The sequence below is a fragment of the Cydia fagiglandana genome, chromosome 23 (genome assembly GCF_963556715.1).
Source record: "Cydia fagiglandana chromosome 23, ilCydFagi1.1, whole genome shotgun sequence".
Taxonomy (NCBI): domain Eukaryota; kingdom Metazoa; phylum Arthropoda; class Insecta; order Lepidoptera; family Tortricidae; genus Cydia; species Cydia fagiglandana.
The window spans coordinates 9,602,205-9,621,964 of NC_085954.1; the positions used below are offsets into that span (position 1 = coordinate 9,602,205).

General features: G+C 36.4%; 2 protein-coding genes across 2 annotated transcripts in view; both read right to left on the bottom strand.

Annotated features, from left to right (window-relative positions):
* Positions 1 to 8,345: 8,345 nt before the first annotated feature.
* Positions 8,346 to 10,681, bottom strand: LOC134676004 (uncharacterized). The gene is made up of 4 exons (XM_063534314.1): positions 10,559 to 10,681; positions 9,609 to 9,824; positions 9,432 to 9,461; positions 8,346 to 8,505 (listed from the first exon to the last, which is right to left on the bottom strand). Exons 1-4 carry the CDS (start codon positions 10,631 to 10,633, stop codon positions 8,470 to 8,472), a joined length of 357 nt encoding a protein of 118 aa, XP_063390384.1. The 5' UTR covers positions 10,634 to 10,681; the 3' UTR covers positions 8,346 to 8,469.
* A 5,688-nt stretch (positions 10,682 to 16,369) lies between these two features.
* Positions 16,370 to 19,760, bottom strand: part of LOC134675943 (homeobox protein SIX1-like) — a 45,611-nt gene continuing 42,220 nt past the window's right edge. The window contains exon 7 of the mRNA XM_063534288.1: positions 16,370 to 17,389. Coding sequence (XP_063390358.1) covers positions 17,245 to 17,389 — 145 coding nt within the window. The 3' untranslated portion in view covers positions 16,370 to 17,244. The remainder of the gene's footprint in view (positions 17,390 to 19,760) is intronic.

Sequence of the window (19,760 nt, forward strand, 5' to 3'; positions counted from 1 at the left end):
CAGGCCTAGCCTAGTGTGGGATCACTGAGCTAGTTATGTAATTTTATCTTCTTTCTTTTAACTATTATATGAACACGATGATAAACGATTTTTTTATTTTTATTTTATTTTTTTATAGGTACTGGGTGCGTAGCCAACGTGCCAATCGCTTACGCTCCGTAGCGAACGAAACGCAACTGTCACTGTCGCACTAAAGCTCTGAGGGGTTACCGCCAAAAACGAAATTCGCAAATTGCGGGGATCTTACTCTTTTACTCCAATGAAGGCATAATTAGAGTGACAGAGAAAAATGCCCGCAATTTGCGAACTACGATTTTCGCGGTTATAGCCCTGGTTTCCTAGGATAGTGGTGCCGTCATATAGCGGCCGTCTCCATACAAATACTACGACATCCATATTTAGCCGTATTATTTTGTGAGACGGCCGCTATATGACGGCACCGCTATCCTAGGGAAAGCGAGCTCAATGTAAAAGAGTGAGAGAGAGACAAAGCGTTTCGTTATCGTAGCGCAAGTGATTGTCACCTTGGCTAAGCGGCCTGTTATGCCGTCGCAAAGTTTCCCAATTTTCGAAATTTCCACATGGAAAATTTTCAAAAACTTCTTACATTTATGAATGGGGAAAGGGGGGGTGGAATAGGGTAATTCGCCTGTAACTGGCGACTTTTAGTAACTTGAATGAATTCTGTTAGTAGGTGAATAGAGTTCATGTTTAGTTTAGGGCGGCCAGTTCCTGGCGAATTACCCCATAGATAAGTTGTTTCCCCTTCTTTTCTTTTTCTCTTACCAACATAAGCTTTATAGGTTAAAATTCGGACTAAATTATAGTTACTCAGGGTCTAAATTCAGTTGTCTGCGGTGGCCATTAGTGTTCCTAATTCATTTTCTAGATCGAATTATATAAATATAATTGTGTTTTTTTACAGGACTGGAAATGGCCCAAAAAACTATATGCACAAATATTCAAGATAAAAATTTTCGCTGATTTCCTGTGTTGTGTCATACTAATGATTATGAGAGCCAAAAATCCTGCTCTTCTCAATTTCGTTGTATTTATTGCAGTTTTTTTGTTAAGTAAGTTTTATTAGCCAATTCGAACGTGCACCTTATGGCCTAGCCTAGGTACCAATCGTTGGCGCCGTAGCCACAGAATAAATAATAGTACAATTAGAGGACAATTAGCGTAACGTTCGCTACGGCCCAATCGATTGGCATTTTCGCTAGGCACCCTGCCGGCCTAGCCAAGGTTACAATCGCTATCGCTTTCGACAACGAAAAGCTTTATATCACTCTTCCATATTAGTGCGACAGTGATAGTTGCGTTTCGATCGCTACGGAGTGTGAGCGATTTGCATCTTGGCTACGCGCCCAGATATGATCACTACACCATAAACAAAGTCTCCCGTCCTGTCTGTCTGTAGGTACGCGATAAACTAAATCACTACAGCCGGCCTAGCCAAGGTTACAATCGCTATCGCTTCGACAACGAAAAGCATTATGTCTCTCTATCACTCTTCCTTTTTAAGTGCGACAGTGACAGTTGCGTTTCGATCGCTACGGAGCGTAAGCGATAGGCATCTTGGCTACGCGGCCTGAACGGATTTTCATGCCGTTTTCACCTATGGATAGAGTGATTGTTGAGGACGGTTTTAAATGTATAATTTGTTAACCCGTCCGAAGCCGGAGTGGGTCGATAGTTATAATAATGATTTAATATTATTTTGATGTCGGGGTGTCCGTTAGCAAAAAGAATTTAGACTAGAGGAATACCGTCAAAGTAAATTATGTACTCAGTAGGTACATTCACTGCAAATGATTAACACTTTTAGAACGCCATTTGACTTTGATCCTTATTTTTTCACTGATATGTGTTAAATTTGTCAAATGACAAAAAGTGTTGCGATCTACTCGAAAGTAGGCCAAAGGTATGGAGCCATCGCTCCAAAGGATGGCACCATACCTTTGGCCTATCCTCGAGAAAGGGCTGAATTAGATGGCGTGTGAACTCACATGCGATTTTAGTTACATTGCTGTTTGATTACGTCCAATTCAACCGACCGATCAAAACCCGCAATGTAATGAAACTGTTGCAGTTCACGCGTCGTCTAAAGGAGCCCTTAGTCCCAAGACAATGTTTGAAAGTTATTTTTATTTTCAGTTTACGATATCTACTGTTTTTTCGTGCTGTACAATTATTCCAAGTGCGGCGAATATTATTGGGGAGACGGCTAAGGTACAAGAAAAATACATTAAAGTAAAAGTACCCGCCAGCTTATTGGCTTTTAGTCTGTTCGAGATCCTGAAAACGGAGAAAAATAAAGATACTACTCCTAAAAATACGTGGGCATTTCTCAGGAGGGCCGTTTTTACGTGTCCGGGGCAGTAATTGATTGAATTTACTGTTCAATAAATCTGAATTAATTTAGGCATGATCTCCAGCTTATATTCTGTCTGGGACACTATCAAATTATTTATTTATTATTTATATAATACAAGAAAAAGAAATTCAAATGCCAAAAATGATGTTCGGTGGGCGTGTCCCGCACCCAGATTTTATGAAACAAAAAATTGTTACTCAAGATGGGGCATTAGATCGGAGTTATTATGGGTATTCACGCATAGGGTATTAGTTAGCTTATCATATTCTTTATATCACAATAATGTGTTTGCTCAACACATTGAATAAAACCAAATTTACGATGTGTCCCGGGCTAGTGACTGATATCGGTGTAATTTGCAAAACATGTCAGTACTCCTTCAAAGTTGTAGACCAGGAACTCAGTGTCTCAAACATAGTATGCTTTAGTTGTGCCTTAACCGTTGAATAAAGTAGAGGTACAGTCACAGTACAATAAAGTGATTTTTTAAACGTTTCTCCGTCCTTCGCTGGGTTTGGTCCTATTTTTTTTTGAGATCGGTGGTGCAATTTACTCCGAAAGTTTTAGTGCAATTATCGTTATGTAAGTGATTAAGAAGTCATCGAAAGTACGTAAATCCACCATTATTACATCTCCTCTGTATCGTTCATGCTATTTCTGTAATTGCTAAAAAGCGATTAATTTTGATATCGCTGGTGTTGATTTCCCTGGTTTCGGTGGATTTTTTGACCACCGATATCAAAAAAGTGATCACTGAATTCAAATCCTGCTTTGTAAACTAGTATGTTGTACTAATTTATCATGTCTAAAAAGTGAAAGATACGTTGTACAAACGTAAAATTATGTTTGTAAGTAAATTATGTCATAGTGGGTACACAAAATCACTAGTTCACTATGAGTAGTTTTTTAAACCAGACGTATAGACCCAATGTTTCTTTCTCTGTCTTGATATTCTTTTCCAACCAATTAAGTAAATTATGTTCGTTGTCCTCTGTATCACCGGAGGCCCTACACCTCGATACCTTTAAACATGTCAGCCATGTTAAATAAATGTAGTCAATTAGTTCCCACTTCATTTAAAATAACTTGTGTATGTAAGTACTATGCAAGGTGAACCCAAGGGACAGGATGTACAGAACAAGGGATTAAAAATAAAATAGCATTCTAATGTCGAGATCGCTTCAAAGGCACTGAGCATACCTACTGATCGATATTTCTAAAGGATAGCCATAGACACAAATTGAACACAGCAAATGTTTTAACAATCCTCGATGTCTTATGTCTTTGTCAACAACTTTGTTACAATTTAGCTAAGGTGTTTGAGGGTGCTGGAGATCATAATTAATTGGTAATTGGATCTTCAAGCATTACTCGACTACTTCAAATATTATAGTTTTAAATTGACGGAGTTCACGCTTTTAAACTCTTTTATTAAAAAAATACTTGTTTTCCGTATTGCATCACATTGCTTTATAAGTATATTAAATATTTAATGAGCATTGAACACCACTCAAGAGTGTATTGTTTATCGGGTGCAGGTAACATAAGTTTTTTTAGACGCGTGTGCGGTCGGATTGCGTGTAACAAACATCTTCTCCTTCATGGATATAATATTGCAATGAATAAATGATTTTTCTCAAACATGCAATGAAATATTGATGTTATGTTCCTTATAATAGGCTGCGAAGTATGACGTTTCAGGTGCGGCTAGGACAAAAGGTATTTAATGGAATTTCATACAAATCTTGCAGGCCTAGGCCGGCAAAGTCCTCTTTTTTAATTTTCATTTCACAGATATTTGTGACACAGCATCGTGGCATTCATCCATAAAAAAAAAACTAGAGGCAGTATTGGCTTTATGGTTCGTAATGACACTGCCGCCACTACGCCTATAAAAAAAAACAAAAAACAATGTTTGCTATAATTTGCAGTTTTATTTGTATAAAATCAACATGAACTTAATAAGTAATACATTATTAACCAAATTTTATAATTTTAAATTATAAATTTAACTACACAAATAAAAACATTTAAAATATTTCATCTAAACGTTAGCGGTAAAAAGGTCTACTCAAACACGCGTAGTTATTTTTTTTTATTGTTATGGAGGTAAAGTTGAAAAATTTTCATTCTGTTTTATTGGATTTATGGTGCGTTGTTGATTTTTTTACTTTAATATGAGTTCCGACGAAATAATGAAATTAATTGTAATCGTAGGTGTTGGAATTGGCAGCGTAAGCAGAATTGATTTTAAATAACTTGCTGCCTCTGCCGCCAAGTCAAAGACGAAGTATGTATATGGTTGCTTATGGCAATTTTATTATTTGAGAAACTAAGAAAAATGGCTTACAGTTTATTAGAAACAGTTTTGTGGCATATTTTAAATGAATGTAACTACAAATTCATCAACACTGTGGAAATTATACTTATTTACTCCATGCATAAAGCAACGATGTATGTGAAACATGATATCAATATGAAAGACTATGTAAACTTATGTGACGAAAACGACAGCCAGACGGATACAAGGCGAAAAAATCAAAGATACATGAAAATATACGGGTAGTAAAAATACACGACTCGTGTAAAACATACGCGTGATAATGATATAGGTACGTGTTGGTGATATTTTGGGTGTAGTTTACTTTTAGTTTTTTCTATAAATAAAACTTGGGTTTAGTGGATTTTTTATTTTATTTATTTCATTGCATGTTTGAGAAAATGATTATAATGTGCGAATTTGTGGTCGACAATGTCGACATGTCTGAAACTCGTTTCAGGAACACACATCACCCTATTATATGAGGCCAGTCATATAGTGTGGGATATCTTCTAGAGATGTTGATTTACAAGCCGTAATTTGGTTATTTTAAAATCATGAGTCTATTAAATTAAATTTAAATTTAAGTTTATCTATTAAATTTATGTAAGCTTTCGAGATCATTAGTCTTGTTACATCGCTTATTAACAAATAGGATTGAAAACTATGATTAAAATAATTATATAATTGAGATATAAAACCTAAATGTGATTTTGGTGTAAGCATTATTGAATTCGGTGAAGCAAATTGATTTCAGTGCCTGCACATGATTTCGGTGTTTTTTAAATCTCAAATATCTTGAAAAGTATAAGGTTCTAATGGAGGCCTCCACTACCAATATTTTTTATATTAAGGGTAGATTTTAGGAAATAAACTCGCATATTATATAAGTTAAAAAAAAATTTTGGCACCGAAGTCAGGCACCGAATGTCATCTCTGAGAATCGCCCACGTGTGATATCTCATTATTAGATTCGTCATGATGTCTAGAAAAATGTATTCGAAGCGTGTGTTAGCACACAAAAAAAAACAAAAGATGAACAAAAAAAGGGAGGAAAAAGTAGTTATTTTTTATTTCCCCAATATCTTAAAAAGTGTAATTTTTATTTTTCAATGATTATTAATAGCTTTAAATAGTACATTGTGTATTAAGGGCGGGAAATAAGAAATTACGAACGAGTGTCAATTTTAAGCCCGACGCGAAGCGAGGGCTTAAAATGTTCACGAGTTCGGAATTTCTTTACCGCCCGTGGCACACACAATGTTTTTCATCACACTTGTAAGGAAAAAAAGGAGAATTAATAAAAACAAACTTCTGTATAAAACACTTTTCCGCCCTAGGGCGAAAATTTCAATTTCCCGCCCGCAAGCCCTACGTGTAAATAAGTGTTTTTCATCACACTTGCTCGGAAAAGATTTTTTCCGCCCTAGGGCGAAAATTTCAATTTCCCGCCCGCAAGCCCTACGTGTAAATACATCTTTTCCGAGCAAGTGTGATGAAAATTATATTTAATGTTACGTAACCGTTTTTTCACACCGCGCGCGTTTCTCGAAAATGAGGCGGCTGTGTTCAGCGTTGAATAAAAAGTATAAATAATGTAGATACAGTTCTGCAAGTATGGAATGTTTGATTGGAAATATCCTCCTCTTTTATAATATTAATTTTGGTTTCTTAAATATTAATACTTTTTAAGATATTGGGGAAATAAAAAATAACTACTTTTTCCTCCCTTTTTTTGTTTATAGCTTTTGATATTTTTTGTGTGCTAATACACGCTTCGAATACATTTTTCTAGACATCATGACGAATCTAATGAGGTATCACGTATTTTTAGGAGTAGTATCTTTATATTTCACCGTTTTCAGGATCTCGAACAGACTATTTGGCTATGTGCGAAGCGCGTGGTGGGGGGGACTTCAAGCAAGAACCAACATCTTCTTCCACGCGTTATCCCGGCATTTTGCCACGGCTCATGGGAGCCTGGGGGCCGCTTGACAACAACTTATCTCATGATTTGACGTAAATACTAGATTTGATTATACATAGATATGTCCTTATTAACTTTTTATACCAGTATTCATGTAAACGAGTTCTTTATAAGGGTAATTTTTACCATATTTTTATTTTTAATATTATCGTTGAAATTAGAGCTGTCCAGTACATACCTAATTTTTTTTTATCAAACGTAAAAGAAAATAAATGGTTTACAAAGCAAACTTGGTGTTTTTCATCTTAATAACTAATTAATTAGTATTATACTTTATTAAAAACGTTGTATATTCAGTAGTACTTACATATTTAATTATTAAAAATATTATAAAATTAAATAGATATCATATACCAAAGAAAAAGTGACCAAGTCTACCGGTGGCCGAGGCGGGAAAAAAATATTCTTAATTATTTATACCTATATATGTACAGTCAGCAGCAGAAGTTGCTAAGCGGGCGTGGTGTTCAAAATTACCTTGACACGCTCTTATTCTCTTAACAATAAAGTCGCGCCAAGATCATTTTGAACACCTCGCCCGCTTAGCAACTTCTGCTGCTGACTGTACTGGGAAATGGAAAAGGGCATTCTAAGGGCAGTCTACAGTTATTTCTTGTATATTAATAATTTAATTCGAAAGTATAAAAAACAAGACTCTACTTTTAAACAATTCGTTTATTAAAAAATACATTTCATTTATGATATAAAACTATTGAAACGAATTATATCGCGTATATTGAATACCGACTATACATCCCGACGTTTCGAAAATTGGAACCCTTTAACGCAGTGGTTCTTAACCTAGGGGTAATTACCCCCGTGGGGGTAAAACTGGTATTTTACGGGGGTAATAAGCTAGCCTAATATAACAATACAACAAACGTACACGTTTTATTTTTTATTACCATTGGGAGGAGGGGTAAAATCAGGTTCCCTAGTTAGTCATAGGGGTGACCGGACTGAAAAGGTTAAGAACCACTGCTTTAACGGGTGACCACGAACGCTGTAGGGTTTTCAGTGCGATCGGACATTTAAAATTAAGTTCGGTTTTGCGAGCCATATACGTGCTCATCAGAGGAATTTGTAAAGGTCGCCGTTGTCGGACACGGCATGGAGGACTATATATATATCAGAGATATACAGGATGATTCATGAGACGTGAGCAGGACTGATCCTGCACACTCAGTAACTGATAAGTGACCGATCACCGTCGTATTTAGGTGAAACAACCACACTTTTTCCTATTTTTTAACTTTTTGGCGAGGGCTAATTTAATTCTGTACAATCATGGCCACCCTACAAGACCTAATTAATAAACATAAAACCTCTTTAACCGTAATGACAGCAATATGATTACGAAGATAATAAAATGTCAAACTTGAGTGAGATACGAGTTTTCAAAAGTAACCAGACCGTGATGACATTCAATTTGACACAGAATATCGGTAGTTTAGTATTCTAATTGTAGGGTGACCATGCATGTCGTAAATAAATTAATAACTTTTTTTTTCAACACGACTAGAAAATTAACGTTAACCTCACTAATACTGTTACGAAACAGTTGCTTATAATTTAAGAAATGCGCAGTGTTAGTCCTGCTCACGTCTCCTGAATCACCCTGTATATATATAGGGTTTTTAACGTCGGGATGTAGTATGTATTCAATATATGTACGCGATCCGATTCAATAGTTTTATTTCATGAGGAACTATCGCAGTAACCGAAGACAATATTACATATACTATTTTTGAAGAAACTCGTTACCGTGTCATCTGATTATACTCCTTATCTGACAGTACGTATCCACTTCCAAAAGTCCGACTAAAATTAGAAAAAACAAAATCATTTCAAATAAAAGTTTTGACACAAATTAAGTCAATTTATTTTACATCAATGACGATTCCATAAAGTATTTAGAGTTAGACCAAGAAAAGTCTGCAGCGGTTTTGATAGCCCACGCAGTGCAAGTGTTATTTATACGTCATAATTTCATAATCGTTGACGTTTAAAGTAACACTTGCACTGCTAGGGCTATCAAAATCGCTGCAAACTTTTCTTGGTCTAACTCTATTATTCTTGCACAGTTGTTCGTCTTACCGGTCTCACCCCATCACACCTTATCTCATAAACTCATAACGTTTAACCCTTTGAACACTACATCATAGACAAATAAAAACCGGGCAAGTGCGAGTCGGACTCGCGCACCAAGGGTTCCGTACCATAAAGCAAAACAAAAACGGAAAAAAATGCAAAAAAAAAAACGGTCACCCATCCAAGTACTGACCACGCCCGTCGTTGCTTAACTTAGGTCAAAAATCACGTTTGTTGTATGGGAGCCCCATTTAAATCTTTATTTTATTCTGTTTTTAGTATTTGTTGTTATAGCGGCAACAGAAATACATCATCTGTGAAAATTTCAACTGTCTAGCTATCACGGTTCGTGAGATACAGCCTGGTGACAGACGGACGGACGGACGGACGGTCGGAAGGACGGTCCCGTTTTACCCTTTGGGTACGGAATCCTAAAAACGTCACTCACACGCCCATGTCTCGGGCGCAAGCGAGCTAATGTAAACCTTACTTGAAAGTGTGAAGGTTACTTTTGCCATAACACCTATTCCTATAGTATTTAGTTGTCCCTGACGCTGTGGGCACGACTAGTGACGACGCTTTTTCAAAGAGTGGTAATTTTTGCCGTATAATATGTAAGTGTGCCTATAAAAGGTTAATTTGGCAACAATACTTACCGATACAATACTGACCATGTCAGCTAAGAACTGTAACCAAACATATTACGATACAAATGCGAAAAGTAGGAAAAGTAAGTATAGCCAAGGGAATCAGGTTGTTGAGGAATGACCCTTGAATGCGTCTTTTGGAAACCTTAAAACGTAAAAACTATTTAAAATAAAATGATGACTTACTTGAATTCCTCTTGCGAACCCAGCTAAATTGAAACCTAATTTTGTCTTTTTATTTTTTGGTTGTGACTTTATATGTGCTTGATGTAAAGCATGTGTATAAAAGGCTATAAGCTGCTTTTCTTTATTTTGTAATTCCCTTTTGCGACTGCTGTCTGTATTTTTGACAAATGATAATTTGCTCTGCCTTAGAACATTGTCGTGTTTGTCCATGGCGTTCTGTAACACAGATATTAACATCATTTGATGCAATTTGTTGTATATCAACCACAGCTATGACCCTACATTTGATTGGTTTTCGAATTAATTATTACCTAAGAGCATTCAAAAAATTGTATGAAATCTGTTTTCTTAAAGAACCGGACAGCAACGGTTGCCTACACATCTCCGAAAACATTAAAGCCAACGATTAAAACCCCGAAATTTTTGAGCGAACGAAATTAGAAAGAACACGTTTTCTAAAAACCGTTGATTTTTTAGAGAGACCACCAAATCTAACCTTTTTTTACATGGGGAATGCTTCTAAGCATTCCGCCGGGCTGGGGAGAAACCCGGACGGTTATGTGGGACTCAGCGCTGTAAAGAGGCCCCACTACCCACTAAACCCCATGGTGTTCTCTCGCCGCTATGGTTGCGGGGTTACGGGGAAGCTCGCGCAATGCGTCCGCGACCCCGCAGCGGCTATCCTGACTAGGATCCATACCCCTATTTTTAATGATCTTCCCAGTGGAAGCGCTTCCGGAACACGAGGTCTATCTAACTATCTAACCTAACCTAACCTAACCTAACCCAATGGCTTCTACAGGATGCCCTTTTGTAAAGTTTGGAAAATTTTACGGTTTAAAAAAAACGCGTTCGTTCAAATGAAAACCAAAAAGTAAAACATCGGGCAAACACATTTCGAAGTTGTCACGGTCATGCTATTTGTTGCAGTAATTGCATGTAGCGCTTACCTTAGGATCGAAGGGGTTGCCTTTGACCCACCCTAGCCCAAGGACCAAAACATAGAGTAGGAGGGCAGTTCGCATGGCCACGCTATGCCAGCACCAGCACCTAGCAGCTACTATTCAAGGAAATTAATCGATTGGGTGCACACAAATTGATTAAGCTTAGCGTGCAGCATCAATTAGGTATTCTATAATTGGTGTTGTGATGAAATTTCCTTTCGCACTTTCATTTCAAAGATGAATCGATTGTTTGATGATGATTATTAAAATTATTTTACTTTATTTTTGAAATTTTACTAGGTGGGCATTTCCATTTAAAGTTGTACCATGACTCACTTGACGAGTTGAAAATAAAATTTGGATTATTTGGTACTTTTTTATGTGATTCTATGAGTAAATATATTCTACTTTACGAAACACAAAAGAGAATCGTCATATTTTTAGCATAAACCAGTTAAAATTAATATTTAATAGGATGAGGGAGGTTTTTTGCGGTCCGTTTGGTTACAAATGGTTTTTGAAATAGTCAATAAAAGACATACTTGAAGCAAATGTTTTTATGTTTAAAGCATAATCATTTTAATAAACAACCTAAAAACATTCATCATTGTCCAATTTAGAACAAACATTTTTCATAAAAGGGAATTTTAGGTGGTTTGGTTACGAGGTGGCCCCAAATCGTACGATATTTTTAGGTTTATTAAATAGTTATTGGCATTACTGCCATGTGACGAATAACAATAGTTAGAATTACCAAAACTAGTTATTATTGTCAAAAAAATTAAATATTTTAGTTTATAAACTTTGAATAAACAATAATAAATACTTTTGAAATCAAGGGGACATTTCCAAATGGACACCCATGTAACTTAATGGACAAAGTAAAGACGAGATCACAATAATCAAAAATTTACACAAATACTCAGTGAATAAAAAAAGGACTACAGAATATGTACCAAAATCAGTACATAGAGTTTTAAACATAAGAAACTCAATATTACTTAATAAAATATGACTTATTGATTGCACATGAATTAAATAAGTATAGACAAAGTCACGGTAAAAACTATACATACTCAATGTGCGTGCGACTATACCGTGTCCGTTTGGTTACATTTTTCTAGTCCGGCTATATGTTACGCTTCAAATTGTAACCAAAAGGACGTAACGATTTGTCTGATCCAGAATTAAATCTATTCAAAATAATACAAAACTAACCGCAATGTTCAACTTATGTGCTTGATAAATAACTATATGAAACATGGTTTTATTTAATATTAACAGTGTTTTAGTTACTTAAGGTTTAAGCTGCATAAACAGGTGAACAAAACGGACAAAACATTGAGTAAAATTACCAGTCACACACCAGCACGCCTTGGAGGTTGCTTTTTGACTGTTATAAATCAAATTTGACGTTTAAACAAGCTTTATCTATGGTCACAGGGTTTCCAGGATGAAAAAAAACCTAAAATATTGGTAAAAAGACTAAAAAGTATTTCGCTAAGTAGCGAAATCTGCGTAACCAACCTGGACTATGTCCGTTTCACGATTTCGCGGGGACAACGTTTTTATCGAAATTAAACCCTATTATTGATGTTTTTAAAGCTCTTTTTCATCAATAACATATTTTCCAACATTTAAACTATGCCCGGAATGCATTACTTGGTGTTACCTTCATAGAAAAAATATGTGTAAAAGTCCATCAAAAATTGAAGTCGGTGAAGGGGACAGTACTACAGAGTGATTTTATCATATCTAAAAACCTGATTTTAAGTAAGAAAAAAGTGATTTATTGTGTATTAAACTTAATAAATGATGTGTCTATATAATATATTTCAATAAAAAACATAATATGCCAAGTTAAAAAATTCATCTTAAGAGTAAAACGCAAAAAATGTAAGGGGACATGCGAAAAACTCGAGGGTACAACTTTAAATGGAAATGCCCAGGTACGTATTTTCAAATATTTATAGTAACTTTGAATCTAGAAAATTACTACTTCAAAGATTAGGCATGTTTTTTATGCAAAACATACAATGAAATAAAATTTAACAACAACGACATCTAGAAACTCTCTACACTGTTTTATCCACTCAAATGATTGCTCTACCAAACAATCAGAACGAACACAACCAACAAAGCAAAGAATACCGCATAAAGTTGGGATGGGAGCGGTATAGCGCCATCTACATCAGCTGTCAAATTCTAATCACGAAACGTCTCTTGTACAAACAACATCTCTTCGGTTTGAATAAACGTATCGGAGATAACGCCCTCTCTCGAGACAGCAGTCAACTCCCAAGTAAATAAGACCGCGCAGATTAAATTACCTTGCTAAATACAGACTGAAATAGTTCAAGTAACGGCCGCTAGATGGCTGTCATCTATTAAACCATTATTTGCCATTATAAAATGAGTACATCAAAGACATGAGTGTGTTTTGTTACAAAATAAATAATAGTACTAGGTACAGAAGACTCACTCTCTAACAAAACGCGTCTGTTACGATCAGCACAGATATGGCCGCTAGGTGGCGACAGCGCCACGCGCGGCTTATAGCAAACCCCAAAATTGGGGTCGAACGGATGTACTTTTAGCTACCTGTAGCAAAGCGACGAAATCGCGGAGTGAGACACGCCTGGTTTTGTGTAAAGGTATGTCCATATCCCATATATTAAATTCGACCGCCTTGGCGATTACCCAGATGGCGTTACTGAATTTGCTCTGTTTGCTGACTATGGAAATTAGATAGCCTTAAGTTTTTCACATCGAAGCATGTAAGTTAAATGGTCTCTAAGTTTTCTTTATTTTTGACAGGCTATGTTTGGAGGGATCTATTTCAGAGATTCAAAAGTCACACCAATACTGTAAGATTGAAATAAAACGACAAATTTATTAAAAACACACGTTTGTTTAAAAATGCTACTTAACTACCTACTAATAAATAAAAACAAACTACAAAAGTACAAACATGCGAGGTCCTTAAATTAAAATTATTTATACAGTAGAGACACGCAGTTTTACTAAATAAATTATCGTGCTAAATACATTTAAATAATAAATAAAACTATGTATAATGTTAACAGCTTTGAGCATTTTAACTGCCCGATATTTGAATTAACAGCAACTAAATCGATAACTTACGAGTAATAATTAGAGTTGAACCAAAAGAAGTCTGCAACGATTTTAATGGCACACGCAGTACAAGTGTTATTTTAAACATCAAAGTTTTATGAAATTAGGCAGCATAGGAGCCGTCAGATTTTTGGCGCGAGGCGTAACGTAAATGTGACGTTTATGACTCCGATGTAGCCCACAGCCCACAAGATGGCAGAACCTACTATGCACAAGGAAACGTACCGACGAGCGAACTGTAGATGGTAGCACTTGTTTTGGCAATGTACATGTGCACATATGTTTTCGATTCAAGCCACAAGATGGCAGACCCTCCAACACGCACGGTCCCTATAATGACACTTGCACTGCGTGTATTATCAAAATCGTTGAAGACTTACCTTGGTCTACCTCTAGAACTCATTTTTATTTTCAAATAAGTATGTAATTAATTAATAATTAAGAAAATAATAGAGGAAGATATTTAAAGTTAAACAGACTGCATTGAACAAGTGTGGTCGTGACACCATAAACGTCAAATTACTGTGAAACAATGACGTATAATAATATTATGGCACTGTCACACTTTGGCACACCAAGGTCAGTGCAAAGTTTTACTATTCTTTAAGTTAAATGCCAGTAGGATTTAACGGCTATTAACTCAAATAAATTAAAAATTATACTTATAATTAATATTATTTCGCAATGCAAATGTTACTTAATAATATAAGGATTTAATAAAAATATTTTTTTACAAGTCTGCAGGTAAAAAAATGTTTTACAAGTGCATAAAGTCTTATTTTTCTGTGCCTTCATTTAAAACTACATTTTAAAAATTTGACTTTCTTAGAATGTATATTTAATTTTGTACAAGTAATTTAGTACGTACACATAATTACATTCAAAAGATACAGGTTTATTTAAAACTTTAAAACAAGCTTTTTTTGTTACACTTATTATTATTATAAACATTTATACACGTTTGCTTTTTATTGAACAGTTAAAAAATTGGTAAGTGGGCGAGGAGTTAAAAATGTTTTGAAAACACATACTCATACCTAACTCTTATGAGAATAAGATTGTGTGCAGATCAATTTGAACACCAGACCCGTTGAAATAATTATGTTGCTGACTGTATAAATATATCGTTTTAATATGGTTTTAATAAATATCTTAAAAGTTTATCTCACTTTTTATTTCCGAATTATTTTCTTTTCAAATTAAATTTAGAAAAAAATAGGTACAATAAATATTTTTACATATTAGTCTGTTTTTTGTAGCCATTCCTAATGATGAATCTATGTATTTTTCATTATTCAAATATAATATACACTAGTAAAAGGAAGCCTTGATTTTCACTTAAACAATTAAAAAAATTGAGGAAGAAAAGGCAATATGGGTTTTATGAAATAAGCAAATAAAAGTACTTTTATACTTTGCATTTTTTTATAATCTAATTTTTTAGAACAAATGAGTGTCCGTACAGTGTGGTCCTATTTGGCTCAAGAAATTACTTACATTACGTATTTGTCTGGGCAGATGATAACTACAGATGTAGTGCATAATTATTTTCTATCGTATTTTCGCGGACACCTACGAACGTGTCTTGCGATACACCTGCTATACACCGAGCGCGTAAATGAGCCCTCGCCTGAGACCATTTCCATGGTATTTTCTCGGAAACGTTCGTGGTTGTCACGCTACTTCAGCCAACCTCAGTACTTTTTGTACAGAGACTGACTGTAATATAGAGTCTGGCTAGCCAAAAATTGTTGACAAATATTTCGTTGTTGCATCACCAATTGTCTATGATTTTAACAAAAGCTAAAAGTCAGTTGTCAATTTATGTCATTCATTCAAATTGTTTGCGGTTTATAAGGGGTTTATTTTGAATAATATTAATAATGTCCATACTGAGTGAGGTTCGCAAACTATTATTTAAGCTCGTAAATAATTTACGGCCATGTGCGAAGTCGACGTGTAGCGTTGTATAATGAAAAACTGCAATGTTTACAACTCCTAAACAAATGTAAACAAATCAGAAGGTTGGTGCTCTATAAATATTTTGATACTTAGCATTTAGCAATTAGCATATTTGGCATAGTACTTATGTAATTTTTTTTTGGTGATGGATTAATATTACGGTATTATCGAGCTAGGTCTTATTTACACTATATTTCATTTTTCGTCTTGTTACAATGTTATATGGTCAGAAAGTGCTAATAACATATGTGTTTATCGTTGACTGTACATTACATACTGGTAGAAATTATGTGAGCTGACTTTGAGTTCACGTCAACATATATTTAACTTATATCCTTAGGTACCTCACGTGTGCACAGAAAATCAAAAATATTTTCTAGTATCAAAACTATAATTCCTACTACACCAAGTGTGACCAGCCCAAGATTTCTTGAATTTCCCGCCAAACATTTGTGTAAAATTTCAGTAGCCAGACTCTAACAACTGTATAGAGTAAAGACCGACCGCTTAAATGAGTCCTCGCCTGCGCAGTACGGGGGCGACGGGGTAGGATGAATAAGGGTGGCGGGGAAGGTGCGGGCGGCAGGCGTACGGCGCGACCCTTATTAGTCGTCCCACCCCGTCGCCCCCGTACCGCGCAGGCGAGGACTCATTTAAGCGATCGGTCTATACTCTATACTATATGCTATATACTACATAAGTACATATATGCTGTATTACAGTCAGTCTCTGTACAAAAAGTACTGTGGTTGGCTGAAGTAGCGTGACAACTACAAACGTTTCCGAGAAAATACCATGGAAAAAAATTACGAGTATGCTCTACATCTGTAAACTTTTGGCATATTCTCCAGTCAAATTGAACCCAGTATTTTTTAAGTTGTTACCCAATTTACCTTCAAAATCCTTTTTTTCCACATCCTTAATATAGCTGGTCAAGCAGATCTTGTCAGTAAAAAAAGGCGCGAAATTCAAATTTTCTATGGGACGATATCCCTTCGCACCTACATTTTTCAAATTTGCCGCCTTTTTCTACTGACAAGATCTGCTTGACCAACTATATAACCATAACAATACGATTATATTACAAATATTTGGCTAGAAGTGCATATAAATTGTATTTACATTTGTATTAAGTTTGTAAACTACACGTTGTTATTTTTATGTATTTAACGCTTCTTTTCGCGAGTTTGAAGCTAACGTACGGTCATTGACAGAGGACGCGGTCAGGTTCACTGTAGCTAATGCGGTCACGAGTGGTGGTAGTGTAGATGTAGAAGATGGTCGTAGAGCGGGTAGAGCGGCTGCGGCGCGTGATCTGATAAGGAGTCTACGCTTCTCGGGGTTTGAAGCTAGTACGGTCACTATTGACAGAGCTAGCGCGGTCAGGTTCACTATAGCTAATGCGGTCACGAGTGGTGATAGTGTAGATGTAGAGGATGGGCGTAGAGCGGGTATAGTGGTTGCGGCGCGTGCGCTGGTAGAGCGTGCGTGGATGCGGCATCGGGGTCATCTGATGAGGAGTCTACTCCTCGTTGAAGCTAATACGATCACGATTGACAGAGCTAGCGCGGTCAGGTTCACTATAGCTAATGCGGTCACGAGTGGTGATAGTGTAGATGTAGAGGATGGTCGTAGAGCGGGTAGAGTGGTTGCGGCGCGTGCGCTGGTAGAGCGTGCGTGGGGGCTGCGTCACTGTCATCATCAGATGAGGAGTCTAGTTGCTTCTCGTTGGGGTTGCCACTGGAAAAAAGAAAAAAAAAGCGTTAGAAAATCAGGAAAAAAATAGTGTACCGGTCACTGTCTTTCTTTTATACCCTAATGAAGTCTGTAGACTAAGACCCCTTGTTTCTTCTCCGCTTGTTTTTTAGGATTCCGTACCCAAAGGGTAAAAAGGGACCCTATTACTAGGACTCCTCTGTCCGGCCGTCTGTCTGTCTAGATGTAGGTATATTATTATTTACCAAGTCCAGGCCCCTACTAAATATCTATGATTTGTAAACCGGGACAATTTGCTTATCGGCCGGGACATCGGTACACCATGCTTCAAACCGGTACATGTCCCAGCGTACCGGGACGTATGGCAACCCTAGACTCTAGAGCAGTGTTTTTCAAACTTTATGGGGTCACGGCCCTTTATGACCACTAAATTTTTTTCGCGACCCCCCTACCCCGTCTCTACGCTTTTCTATCTATGTATATAGAGTCTGTGCGGAAAGAGAAGAGTCGTGAAATGTATGGGATCCTATACATTCTACGGCTCCTCTCTTTCCGCACAGACTCTTAACAAATTTGGAACCGCAGATCAGTGTTTGGAACGCACCTTTCTATCATTCACTCAGTTACATAAGCATTTTGGAACGCACTCTATATTTACTTTATTTATTTATTTATTTAAGCCTTTTATTCTCACAAATATTACAAATTTTGGGTGGTTTTACACATCATATTATTAAAGGTGAGGTACCCATTTTTGGGCAAAGGCCTCCTCCAAGCCCTTCCAATGGTCTCTGTCTTTTGCTTGTCGAGTCCATGTGTTTCCAGCTATCTTCGCTATATCATCTACCCATCTTCGTTTTGGGCAGCGTCTTGGTCTTGTCACCTCGCGAGGGTGCCAGTGCAATACTCTCTCAGTCCATCTTTCATCTCTGAGTCTCGCAACATTTATATTTACTTACATATTATTAAGTAAATAAAAGTAATGGATTCTTAGCAAAAATTGAGTTGCGGACAACATCAGCTTTACCAGTACCTATGCAGTTTGATTCTATCCTTTGTATGGTTAAAATAATTCAAGGTATAGTTATCATCAGATAACTTCGTGAACGTGGAAATTCATATTCAGGAATATGAATACCAGGGTATAGTGGAGAGCTAGTAAATTAAAAAAAAAACTTTTAAATTATTTCTCAAATGAAACACTGGTTGGTGATGGAAAATGTTTTGAAAATTCATCATCTGTGAAAATTTCAACTGTCACGGTGAGGTCCAAAAAAGCGTTTTGAGGAATTAATTCCCAGCAAGCTGGAAATCATTTTAATACCTTCATTTGATCCTAAATGCGAATAATCTGAGTTTGCTCTCTCCCAGGAGGTGTGGATAAATTTTGGAAGCCTTGGGAGATACGTTTTGCCTTGGATTGACAAAACCACTCGATGTAGAAGGAACCCACCGTCAAATTTAATGTCACTAAGTACCAGCAAGGTTGTAGATCAGACACTGGGAAAAAAATCGGATTTTAACACGATTTTACCAAAACAAAAACATTCAAGTGGCGGCCATTTTTTACAATGTCTGACTACTAATTCATATTAAGGTACTTTTCGAATCTTCAGATAGCAATTTTTATCACGATTAGTGCAAATGATCCGTCGGATGTACCGTTTTTGAACTACAAGCAAAAAACTGAAAAAGAGCAAAAATTTTTCTACTAGGTACTCCTGGAATGGAGCAAACTCGGATTACACTAATTACTAATTTATTAGAACCAAATGAAGGTATTAAGACGATTTCCAGCTTGCTGGGAATTAATTCCTGGAAAAAATCTAATTTGACTGGCCTAACAGATCTTAACTTATTTAACTGTTTAATAAATACAGTTTACCTATCTACCTAATAATGTTTTGTTTTATTGATATGTATGTTAACGACCATTAAAGTTTAAAGGATTGGATTATTTCTAAGTTAAATAAAATGAAGTCTGCTTTCAAAGCTGAGCTTCGCGACCCCCCTGGACAAGTGCCGCGACCCCCCTGGGGGTCGCGACCCACAGTTTGAAAAACACTGCTCTAGAGGCATCTATAGGTATCTCATGAACCGTGATAGCTAAAAAGTGATTTTTGCCGTTTTTTGCATAATGGTACGAAACCCTTCGTGCGCGAATAATCAAGAATTGCTGGTTTGAAGGTAGGTAGATAGATAGGTACCTATACCTTCTTATTATTTAGTTATGAGACTACCCCGTCTAACAGACGTGCATCATGCACTCATTGAGGCGCGCTGACAGCCCCTACTGACGTAATCCGATATGGCGCGCTCGGTCGACCACTCTTTAGAATAGGGTTTATGCTCCATCGGTTATGGAGCTGTTCGGTTAGTTTTGACATGTACAGAA